Consider the following 12545-nt stretch of genomic DNA (forward strand, 5'->3'; position numbering starts at 1 on the left):
AAGCGTCAGTTTGATTACTCATTGCCAGAGACGGTGGGTCTGTGTTTAACCCTCGGTCGGGATATGTCCCATTCGATCAGCCAAGACCATTCGGCCGTTGACCGTCCTGACTCTGACCTTCATTGACCTACATCGTGACGACGAGACGGGGCCCCTCATCATCACCGCATCAATATCTAACTTAACTTATTTATCATTTATCAAAACCTAAATTAGATTGTTAGTGCAAACTGCACCAACATCTACTTCTCAAATTGCCAATTGCACATTAATTTTCTAAAATATCCCTTTGGTCTCTCTACCCCATTATGATGACCAAGACTCACACAAGGTGGAAATCATTGACTATTCCATGAGACATGGAGATAACCTACATTAAGGATGCATCGACTGTTGTCATTAAAAAGTTAATTATGAGTTTAGTGATTCGTGAAAGAAGGAAAGATAGATTATGCATTAAAAAATTGGATGGATTAGTGGAATATGTCCAATTTGGAACCCTTTAGGTGCATGCATTCTGCACAAAATAATTAATCAATCAACTAATAATGAATAAACTAAGCAGAAGATGCCTAAAGTCAGGTATTTTCCTTTAGATCTTTGTTTTGGTGGCTAATGACGTCTCCTAATTTGAAGCTAGTGAATTTATAACAATTTGAGTGACTTCTATGTGCTGTGGCAAGATGTAAGAAGATTCTCCACTAATTGGAGAGCAATGTTTTCTTTTTTAAATCGCTGTAATAAGAAATTCAGTAACATGTTCCTCGTGTGTAGTTAATTACAGAGACTCCATTATTTAATCTCTTGAAATTTAATGCAGTCTCCTTAATTTATATACATTTTTTCCCATTTCCATTCAGTCCTAAAACAATTTTTAATTCTAATAGGATTAAATTAGTATGGGTTGTTAACTCAGGATTAAATTTATAAACCCTTCTAATTTGTGATGTATGGTGTTTTGTTAATCAACCCACTTCGTCGATCATATATCGGACACGAAGCAGCAGTAGGTTAGATAGCAATTTGTCCCACATCGAATAAAATAAAAATACTCAAATAAAATACTGACTATAAATTTGAACGGACGGACAATTCAAAGTATGCAGCGTTAGCGTGTAGTGGGCAATGATTGATCAACCCAAGTGCCATGTGGACGAATTCAGTTGTTGCTTTGGGGCTCAATAACGCAAAATGGGGTCGAGCAATCATTGCCCACCACGACCATATCGTTTGATCGAAGCCCAACTTTGGCCATTTACTAAAGGCCGAACTCGTGGATTCGGTACGATCTTTAAAGCGAAAAGAAATGGTAAAATAAGTTAGGTTTAAGAGTGAGGCTTCCGCAATTATTGGCAGGATTAAGCAGATGATTTTTTGGTGGTCGTCGCTTTAGGGAATCTCCATGAAATGACAAACATGGGGCACGTAAGAAAAGATGCTCGGCACTATTGTTTGGGGAGATGTTTCTACGGCTCAGCACTGTGCTCGGGGAGGAGCAGACGTTGGAGTGAGGAGAATGAAGGGGGCTCTAACACGTCTCGGCTGGAGAGTGCAGCGCTGAGGCGCATGAACCACACCTTCACTTTGCTTCGCGGCACTCGTGCCACAGTGCCAGCGCGGGGGGCCCGGCCAGCCCCGATATCCGTGTCGATGCCACAGCAACCACCTTCGCCTTTACTCCACGCCATTTAATTGTGCCTTCATTGAAGAAAAAACAAAGTTGGGGGAAAACGCCTCCGCCATTTACCATCCCCTTCTTTATTGGCCTCCACGTCGTTTTCGCTGCGATAGCAACTGGAACGCGCTGCTCTGCGGTGCTCCCCTTTTTAGGCTATAAAAGTGGCGCCGCGCCTGCGCCTTTCCCCTTCGTCTGTGATTAGAAGAAGAAGAAGAAGGTGGAGCAGTTACTTCCCAAAACCATCCTTTCCCCCACTCTCTCTCTTGTCTGTCTTTATCTCTTTGTTCAATTTGATTCCAAGTTTTTGTTTGTAAAATTAAACTAGGGGAATCGGAGGAGGATCGAGTCGAATATTAAGCAAATAATAATGCTGGAGACAGTGAAATACCTGATCGGCTCCGCCGGCACGAGCGGCTTCGGTTCCAAGTCCACCGGCGAGGAGGTCACCGCCGCCGCCGCCTCTCGCCTCCGCTCGATCACGGCGATCGTTACCGGTGAGTCGTTTAGTGATCCCTAGGACAAGCAGGGAGATGAACGATCGGGACGAGTTCTCGGTATTTGATTTCGATTTAGGTTGTTTCTCACCGTCGGGGCGCAGGGGCGACGTCGGGGATTGGGGCGGAGACGGCTCGAGTGCTGGCGATGCGGGGGGCGAGGCTGGTGCTGCCGGCTAGGAATCTGAAGGCGGCGGAGGAGACGAAGATGCGGATTGCAACGGAGTTTCCCGGCGCTGAGATCGTCGTGCTCCCGCTCGATCTCAGCTCCTTCGCCTCTGTACGATGCTTTGTCTCTCGCTTCCTCGCTCTGCGCCTCCCTCTCAATCTTCTCATGTACGCCTTCCCTCGATATTTCTTCATAATAAATTCCTATGCTCTGTCCCGTTACTCGCTTTTAAACCGTGGCTCCGTGTCTAACAGAAACAACGCCGGCAAGTTCTCCCACGACTACGCCGTCACCGAGGACGGAGTCGAGATGACCTTCGCCACCAACTATTTAGGTCGAAGAAACTCATCCCTCCAGCCGTACATTAATTAATCGGCATCATATTAATTCATTTTATTATTGGAATTTTGATTCTTTCAGGCCATTTCTTGCTCACCAAGTTGCTGCTGAATAAGATGGCGGAAACGGCGAGAGAGACGGGGATCCAAGGCCGCATCGTCAACGTCACCTCCGCCATCCACACCTGGTTCTCCGGCGACTCCCTCCATTATCTCGATCTCATCACCGGCCAGAAAGTGTAAAACCATTTAATTTCTTGTGTTAATATTAATAATAATGAATGAAATATTTTTGTTCCTCTTCAGCCCGTACGATGGCACGCGCGTCTACGCACTGTCCAAGCTCGCAAACGTCCTGCACGCGATGGAGTTGACTCTGCGACTCCAGGTTTGAGAACTCCGCCGTTGATTATAACCCTCCCTTCATCATCACATCACATGCTTGCCCTTTCTTGGGATTCCTCTCTCTCTCTCAGCAAATGGAAGCGAATGTGACGGCCAACTGCGTCCACCCCGGCATCGTACGCACCGGGCTCACACGCGACCGGGAAGGACTCGTCACAGGTGTCAGCTCCTCCTATTTATCTTCCCCATGATTGATAAAGTTTGATTATCTAAATTCTTCGACTTGTACTACAATATCATGGCAGATTTGGCCTTTTCCCTCATGTCTAAGCTGCTCAAAACCATCCCCCAGGTGAGTCGCTCATTTACGAATGCTAATTGCATCAGATTGAGATTAAGGAATAAGGAGTGTTGCTCCGGCAGGCGGCAGCGACGACCTGCTACGTGGCGGCGCACCCCGGGCTGGAGGGCGTATCGGGGAAGTACTACGCGGACTGTAACGAGGCCTCGCCGTCGACGTCGGCGTGCAGCCGGGAAGAGGCCACGCGGATGTGGCTCGCGTCGGAGGTCATGACGGCTCGGTTCCGGCTGGAGGCGTTGCCTCCTTCGGAGGAAGCGGAGATGTGACCTGTCGGAGGAACGATTGGGTTAATATGACCTGCAAAAGAGAAGGATAGTGAAGTACAGGACAAAGTAGCCGCTCCGTGTAAATGTGATGTGAGAGGACGGGATAAGGCGTAGGATACGGAAGGACGTTACCAGTGCAGCAGCAGTAGTAAGGTTGGTGAATTAATCGCATGGTTAATTCATGTCATAGAATCAACAAGCGACCGTACTGCGATGCCATTTTTGATAGATTTAGTTAATACTTCGTCTACTTTGTTAATCTAGCTAATAGAAAAATGTGGAAACTTGGATCTGTTCTAATCCAGGAGATGATATATCGTATAGGATTCTATCTTGATATTTTTGTTTATTCTCATGCAAACACGACAGTCTGCAGCAGATTCAGTGTTCGCCCCCCTCTCTCTCTCTCTTCCTTGTTAATGAAATTATTATTTACTAATTACTCCTATTCTTCAATGGGCAAGGTTGGAGTCTTTACCTTCATCTCACCGGAGATGTGGGGGGCGTTATCACGTTTTTTACATCAATTATTTACTGCTATTCCTAGCCAAAGGTTTACAAAATACACAAGCAACATGAATGTGTTTTAACATACTTGTGAAGACATTGTTATAGTAATGGTGAAACATGAATGAATAGGCGTTATCCAAAAAGTTACTCCTGCAATTTGTAGCATAAGCTCTATGAAACTGTATATATTCATGCATTTTATTCTACAAAGTTAATCTTATCAGTTGTAACATAATTCTTTTTTTTTTTTTTAATTTCTTTTAGTTGCCACTATCCATCCAAACCTTTGGCTTGATTAATCTTGAGATGACTTGTCCGGTACAATGAAAATTTTTTGTTGGTCATCTGAATAAATTGAAGAAATATATATGGAGATTCATCTTAACGGTCAACATTCTTAGGTCGACTACCTATTATGGAAAAAATCTTCTATAATACATTACAGTTGAGTTTCGAACTCCGGATTTCTTGTTTATCACTAAAGAGCTTAATATATATACACACACAAAAGAATGATATCCTGTACATTCTTACCTGAGCGACAGTGTGCGACATCAAACGTGGACGATATGATCAAAATTAAAAATTTTAATTCATCTCTCATCTGCATGCAACTCTCTTCTCTCTCTTACATGCAAGGTAGGGTTGATTTGTACAAATCAGCACAAAGGTGAAGCTTGTCTTTAAATACTAGCTCGACCAACTCGTTGAAGCTGCACCAACACCAATAGTGGTGTTGGTTAGCACCAATTTGGTGTTGGTTTGTGCAAACCTGCACCATTGTTGGTGTTGGTCTTTAAAGACCATCACCAACAGAAGATCGACACTAGGTCTTTAATTGGTGCTAGTTTACATAAATTAGCACCAACAATTAATGTTGGTTTGCGTAAACCAATAGAAGACCAACACCAATGTGATGCTGGTTTGCTCAAACGAGCACCAACGTTGTACAAACCACCACCAATAGTTAGTGATGATTTATACAAATCAACACCAACGTGTTAGTGCTGATTTATACAAATTAACACCAACATGTTAGTGTTGGTCTTTAAATACCAACTCTACCTTACATGCAAGAGAGAGAAGAGAGTTGCATGCAGATGAGAGAGGGAATAAAATTTTGATTTTGGCCTCATTACATCGTCCATGTTGGATGTCGCCCACTATCGTTCAGGTAATAGTGTGTAGGGTATCATTCTTGTGTGTGTGTGTGTGCGCGCGCGCGTGTGTGTGGAAATGATATCCTGGCGACTTATCCTACACAACCATGGGCGACCTCCCACATGGATCATCTGACGTATCCAAAACTGAATTTTTTATTCCACTCACTCATCTGCATGCAATTCTTTTCTCTCTTTTGCATGCAAATCTCTCTCCTGCATGCACTTTGTGTTGGATTGTAAAGTTCGCTAGAGGGGGGAGGGCGAATAGCGATTGTCGAAAATTGTTATCGAGCAAACAGTGGAAACAAAAAAGCACAACGCTAACAAAATCAATTTTACTTGGTTCGGAGCTTTCGTCGACTCCTACTCCAAGGTCCGCACTCGTCGAGTGCTTTCATTGGGCAATCACTAATAATTCGCAAAATATTACAAACTTTAGTACAAAAATTAAAAGAATACCGACAACAGGAAAAGGAAATTGAGTCGCATGTTGTCGGAGAAGCCTCGCAGCGTCACAGGAGCAGTGCACAACAGAGCAGTCGTAGAAGAAGTTGTTGTTATTCCTGCTCTAGGTAGAAGGCTTCTTTTATAGAAGTGTTCCGGGCGCCCGGATCCCTTCCATGCGCCTGGACCATGACGTCGTCCAACCAATCAGCTCGCTCCTAGCTGGCGGAGATAAGATCTGCCTTCCGGGCGTCCGGATCCCTTCCGAGTGCCCGAACCACCATTTTCTAGCAACTCACTTTCCTGCAAGAAAATGTTAGTTCGAGGTAAATACAAATTACACTACCCTGCAAAATAAAGTATTAGCACAATTATAGTCAAATAGAATAGTAATTAGATTCTATCTCCTCGAGACCAGAATCTAGTCATGATCTCAACTTAAATTTTCAAAATGGATCTAAGTTGGATCGACACCTATAGTTTCCTCAAACGGGGAACGCATCCTCACCAAGTCACTCCCCTCCAGTGACTTACCTTTAATTACCATTTGCCAGACATCTGGTCAGCCCGTCGACCTGTCTGGACTTCGTGTCAGCTATCTAGTCGACCCGTTGACCTAGCTGGACTTCCCTGCAACACTGAGTCAGCACAATAGATAAAGCAATAAAGTAAGACATTGTTAACCGATTTCAAGATTCGCTGGTCCGTTGACCAGAAACCAGTCAGTCATATATAACCTAGGGTTGCCTCCCCTAGGCTGCCCAACATCACTCACTAGGATTTCCATTGCCTGGCTTCACTCACCGGACTTCCACCACCAAACTTCACTTACTAGGGTCCGGCTTAACTTACCAGGGCTTCTACCACCTAGCTTCACTCACTAGGGTCTGACTTCACTCACCAGGACTTCCACCACCTAGTTCACTCACTAGGTCCTGACTTCACTCATCATGGCTTCCAATTTACCTAACCTCCAGTTAAGACTAGTCACTCAGTAGACTTCTCACCTGTCTATCATTTAGGTAGGACTTACCTTTGCTAGTCATCTAGTCCTGACTAGACTTCTCTCTTCCAAATATCAAGTTTTGTTTGGATCAACCCTTGGTCAAATTGACCAAACTTAAGTATATTGTTAAACATCTAAATTCTAGAGGTCGATTACACCAACACTTTGGTTGTCTTTATCTCTTCTCTCTCCTACATGCACTTTAGTGCTGATCTTTAATATCAACACCAACATGTTGGTATTGATTTGCATGCGCTACAATCACATTGGTGCTTGTTTACATAAATCAACACCAACTGTGGTGTTGATTTGCACACCAGCACGTTGGTGCTGGTTTGTGAAAACTAACAAGTGCTAGTTTGTGAAAACCAGTAGGTGCTAGTTTGCAAAAATCAGCATCACGTTGGTGCTGGTGTGTAAATCAGCACTACTATTGGTGCTGATTTGTGATAACCAGCACTAATATGGTTTGTGCTTGATTTATGCACCAAAGACCAGCACCAACATATTGGTGCTAGTCTTTAAAAATTAGCACGTTGAAGCTGGTCTTTAAAGATCAGCTCCACCTTTAAAGACCAGCACCAATGTGCATGTAGGAGAGAGACTTGCCTGCATGTAGGAGAGAGAAGAGAATTACATGTAGATGAGTAAGGATGACAATGAGCTGGGCTTAAATCTGACCCCATATTAAACCCTCCTCGTTCGGGGCGGATTTAAACCTGATCAAACGGGTTACAGGAACCCTCCCCATATATATATATATAATCTTAGTGGGTTGGGGGGTCCAATCCGCCCCAGACCCGCCGAGTTTTGAGCAGGGTCTGGGTGGGTGGGTGGGTTGGAAAAATAGGCGGGGAGGGTTTGAGTTCATTTTTTTTTTTGGGGGGAGGGGGGGTTAGGATTAGTCAATCCCAGTCTAAACCCGACCCATTGTTATCCCTACAGATGAGAGAAGAGAATAAAAAAATTAAATTTTGGTCACGTCAAATGATCCACGTGGGATGGGTATTTTGGTCTTTTCATTTGTTTGATCTCTTTTTGAGGGTTTGGCTTTGTGATAGAAAAAAAAGGAAGGGAGGTGCTGCACGATTCATCTTCAAGGGGGAATGAAGAAAGTGTTAGGACCAAAAGAATTAAGATATTTTTACAATGGTATAATATTATCTATTTTGGATCTAAGATCTCATAATTTTACTTTTGGGCTCTATCCAAAATGTCTCATACTAATAAAGTTATCTTTCTCTTATAACTTATGATTTTTCCCAAGTGTTTTTAATATGAAATTATGTTTGCAACCCCAACAATCTCTCCTCAAACGAAGGACCACACGGTCCCTCATTAAGCGGAAAGCCTATCCGTTTGACGTCCGATTCTCGACCCACCAAGTCTTCCTCCCCCTCAGTCCAACCAACCTACTAAGACTTCCTTGCCTAGTCACAACTAGGACTTCCTGCCCCTTTGTCTAATCGACCTACTAGGACTTTCTTACCTAGATGGAACTAGGACTTCCTACCTGGTGTCTAATCCTCTTAATTCGGATATGGGAACTCTCACTTCCTTTGTTCAAAGTTAATATTCTACTCACATAACTTGATTAAACAATAGCTCTTATGCACAGTCGATGGTTAGGACTAAAAGAATTAAGATAACTCCATAATGGTATGATATTGACCACTTGAGTCTAAGCCCTTATGATTTTATTTTTGGGCTCTACCCAAAAGGCCTCATATCAATGGATATATCTTTCTTTTATAAATTCATAATATTTCCCATGTGTTTTTAATGTGAGACTATATTTGCAATCTTGCAACCCCAATAGAAAGGGTGCTGCGACCTCTCTCTTCAAGCTCTTATGCTTTGACAAACTCCCAGTGCTGCTGTCATCACCCTCACGAAGCCACTGAATACCTCCAGCCTCTCCTCCCAACGCCGCACTTCGACGAGCCTCCTTCGCTGTTGTCATCCCGCTATTGTTTTAGCGCCGCCAGTGCCAGAGAAGAAGACCTCCTCCTTCTCCCTCACGGGCACATCCCACTCCTCCTTCACGACGATCATCCTCTCTCCCTACCTCCGTCAAAGGCTCGAAGCCCTCTTGTCGGGTGCGATCGCAGCCTATCGTGCCTCCTTTGTCATGATGAGGACTTCTCCTATTCCTCCACCCTTACTAATGTTATGCGCCGCCCGCAAGCCCTCCATCGGTTAACCATATGGCCCCTACCGAAGATCTCACAACCCATAGACTCGATGCCTCCTCCGTTGTTGCCTTCCCCTTCTTTAGGCTACTTTGAAGGTCTCCAAGCACTTGTTGTCGTCTCTTCGTCTGATGCTACCTTATTCGCAGTCCTACCACTACCTTATGATGTCGCCTTCGCTAGATATTCATCGCTACAGTTGCCTTCGGCCTCCAAGCCCGCTAGGCTCCACCTCCAACATCAATCCAGCCTCTGATCTATACTGTCGTCTGCTTCTAGCGCCAATGTGGAATAGGTTCGCCTCCTCTACTACCCCCAGCGGAGATCCGGATATGACTGCCACCCTGGTGCAGATCGCCGCTGTCATCACATTTCCTACTGACATCGAAGGACGTGTCTCCCTAGAGTCAGATCTCGCAATCGTCGCAGATTGGATTTTCGAGCCCTCGTTGTGCACTGCCATTGTACCCCCACCTCTACGGTCTATCCGATTCCTAAAGCCCTAGTCGTTGTTGTGTTAGATCCATCAAGCCACTGCTATGTTACGACCTTTAAGTAGTTTCTATGTTCTGTCCTATAAGCCGCTGTTATGTTCCGACCTCTGATCTTTGGCTTCATGTCACTTTCAGCTCCGCGTCACCTCTAGCCCGCTCTCGCGATCTAATATGCTTTATATTCAGTCTTTATATACTTCATTGCAGTACTGTTTACCTACTTTATATACTTCACTAGAGCCTGACTTGAGCATCAGAGTGGAAGACCGGGACAGACCGATCTCCATTCTAACCCCTCATTCACTTCGTTACTCCTATAGATATATTCAATGGCCCCACCTCCCTCCAACTCATAGCGACTTGGTCAACATAGATGATAACTCAATCCCATTTTCCGTCGGGTCATGGTGACATAGTCAACATCAGTGACACCTCACCGATAAGTTGACCATTGGCGTTCTCAGGCAAGAACAAATTGACGTCGTCTATGGAAGCACTGAGTTAAAACCTAAACTAAGACGTTGAGATGAACGACACCGAAAAACTCTCTAGCTTCACCATGACCCCAAAGGATTTCAACAAACTTGCCATAGTTACGATACAAGAACAAGTAGTCATAGTCTCTTAGGCATTATGGTTTTTTGTTATATCATTTTCTCAACTCCATAGGCGTTTGGGAGTCGTGGGAAAAAACAATTCATTCCCGCTAGCAGGATTAAGTGTATTATTATTCTCTCCTTTCATAGGATCGAGTGGGTTATCCTCTCCGTCAACGGGATCAAACAAATTATTCTCTTTCTAACTTCATAGGTATTCGAGAGTCGAGGAATCGAGTCCTATTGTAGTCTTCAGATGGATTGGGTCGGTTATTCTCTCCCTCAATGAGATCGAGCTTATTCTCTCTCCCGAATAATCAAAGTCACCTCAAAACTGTATATCAGGTTCGAGTACAAGTACTTCTATTTTGAATATGAATTGTAGCTATTCTTTACAACTTTACTTGAAGGTGTTTCACCTCCCCCGACTCGAATATAGTCGGGGTTGAGATTCTTACGGCTATAATATAAACCTCTTTCCTGTAAAGGAGTCGAGAATATGTTATATCACCCGTGTTCTTTTCAGGACCCAAACTCTCCCAACTCGGACATAGTCGGGGTCGAGATCCTTCTAGCCACGATATTAGGGATGGCAATTTCACCCGAACCCGATGGATGATCCGACATCCGACCCGAATGGAGGAGGGTATGGAGGGACTATCAATACCCGATACCCGACCCGAATACCCGATTAAATAATATATATACATATATTAAAGAAAATTTTCTTTTTCTAAAATCAACTTACTATTTTTTGTTGACATTAATAGGCCTATATAGATGTTTAATCTATTTTTTTTAATTATATATATATTTTTTAATAGGATGTTAATTTTAATATGTTTTTGTTGAATGATAATAGCTCGATAGAAAGAAGAAAAATTACACGTATAGAATATATCCGGTCCTTTAATGGGTATGAGTATACCCATTGGATATCCTATACCCGATGGATATGGGTACGGAGGATATAGAATCCGACCCGAACCCGACCCATTGCCATCCCTACACGATATCAACCTCTCTCTATAAAGAGGTTGAGTGTATATCATATCCCCCGTGTTCTTTTCAGGGCCTAGACCCCCCCCCCCCCGACTCAAACATAGTCGAGATTGAGATACTGTCAACTGCGATATCAACCTCCCCCTTCAAAGAGGGTGAGCATATGTCATATCACCCATGTCATTTTCAGGGCTTAGACTCCCCCGACTCAGACATAATCAGAATCGAGATACTTTCGGTTGCAATATCAACCTCCCCCTTACAAAGGCATCTAGCACATATCGTATTGCCCATGTCCTTTTCAGGGTCCATACTTCCGAGACTTGGACATAGTCGGAATTGAGATCCTTCCAGCTGCGATATCAACCTCCCCCTACAAAGGGGTCGAGTGTATATCGTATCGTCCGTGTCCTTTTCCAGGTCTAAACTCTCCCGACTCGGATATAGTCAGAGTTGAGATCCTTCTAGCTGCAACATCAACCTCTCCCTATAAAGGAATTAGGGTTGAGCGTATATCGTATCACTTGTGCCCTTTTCAAAACCCAAACGCCCTTGACTTAGACATTATGAATGTCGAGATCCTTCCAGTTACGAAATCAACCTTCCCCTACAAAGGGGTCGAGCGTATATTATATCACCTATATCCTTTTCGGATCTAGATTCCTCCAACTCGGACATAGTTAGGGTCGAAATATTTTATTTTCGACTTCACCGGTACTTAGGAGTCATGAGATCGCGCTTATTATTATTTCTCGACTCGTACAAAGTCAGGTGATGTAGTGGTAACGAGGGGCCCGTCCAATTCGGGTCAAAAGCGAGGTTAACTACCAACGTGGAGATCAAAGTCAAGGTGGTCAATGTCATAGAGTCAACGAGCTCACCCATAGTCCCCGAGAGGAGATCGACTACAATTACCGATCGGGGCAGGCAATGCCCGATCGACAGATGGCTTCTCCGAGTAGAACTCTACGACAAATCATCAGGTGCTTAGTACAGATTGAGGAACGAGACCAGAGCGCTTGTCCGGTCGGGCGGAGACAGTCTACTAGACCCAATACCACAGGGGAGAGTAGTCGAAGCTGACCGAGTAGAGGGATCCCTAGCTGAGCAGTTACCTTGCTCGTCCGAGCAGAGGGATCATTGATGTATCTCTTAGTATCCTTTTGGAAGATGGTGCCACCGACACAAGGCATGGTCAACAGGCGGATCATACGACGAAAGTTTCCACTGTCTTATCAGATATTTGCATGTCTTGTTAAGGTATGGTGTCAAAGATACCTTTCTAACATATCTTTCATGGGATGGTTGGAAAGCGTGCCCTCACCTTAGAGAACGTGCGCATTGCCCACCAAGGCACTATATAAAGTGGGGTTCATGCATCGACGGAGGTATGCGTTATTCATTATTCACGCTTGTGCTTGCTCTTACTCTGTTTTCTTCCATCTTTCCGGTGAATGACTTGAACTTTGGAGGGCCAATGCCGGGGA

At 44.3% G+C, this 12545-nt stretch overlaps 1 protein-coding gene across 3 annotated transcripts; it reads left to right on the forward strand.

Annotated features, from left to right (window-relative positions):
• The first annotated feature begins 1769 nt into the window (after positions 1-1769).
• LOC122007975 (short-chain dehydrogenase TIC 32 B, chloroplastic-like) lies at positions 1770-4093 on the forward strand. Of its 3 annotated transcripts, none has more exons than XM_042563524.1 (9): positions 1770-1895; positions 2004-2172; positions 2277-2508; positions 2596-2675; positions 2762-2918; positions 2986-3067; positions 3156-3243; positions 3330-3376; positions 3448-4093. In XM_042563524.1, exons 2-9 carry the CDS (start codon positions 2046-2048, stop codon positions 3649-3651), a joined length of 1017 nt encoding a protein of 338 aa, XP_042419458.1. In that variant the 5' UTR covers positions 1770-1895; positions 2004-2045; the 3' UTR covers positions 3652-4093. The 3 variants fall into 3 exon arrangements, with proteins under 3 accessions (XP_042419458.1, XP_042419457.1, XP_042419459.1); XM_042563525.1 differs by having other exon boundaries at positions 1858-1903; XM_042563523.1 differs by having other exon boundaries at positions 1853-2172.
• Positions 4094-12545: the final 8452 nt, after the last annotated feature.

This window comes from Zingiber officinale, chromosome 8A, assembly GCF_018446385.1.
Source record: "Zingiber officinale cultivar Zhangliang chromosome 8A, Zo_v1.1, whole genome shotgun sequence".
Classification (NCBI taxonomy): domain Eukaryota; kingdom Viridiplantae; phylum Streptophyta; class Magnoliopsida; order Zingiberales; family Zingiberaceae; genus Zingiber; species Zingiber officinale.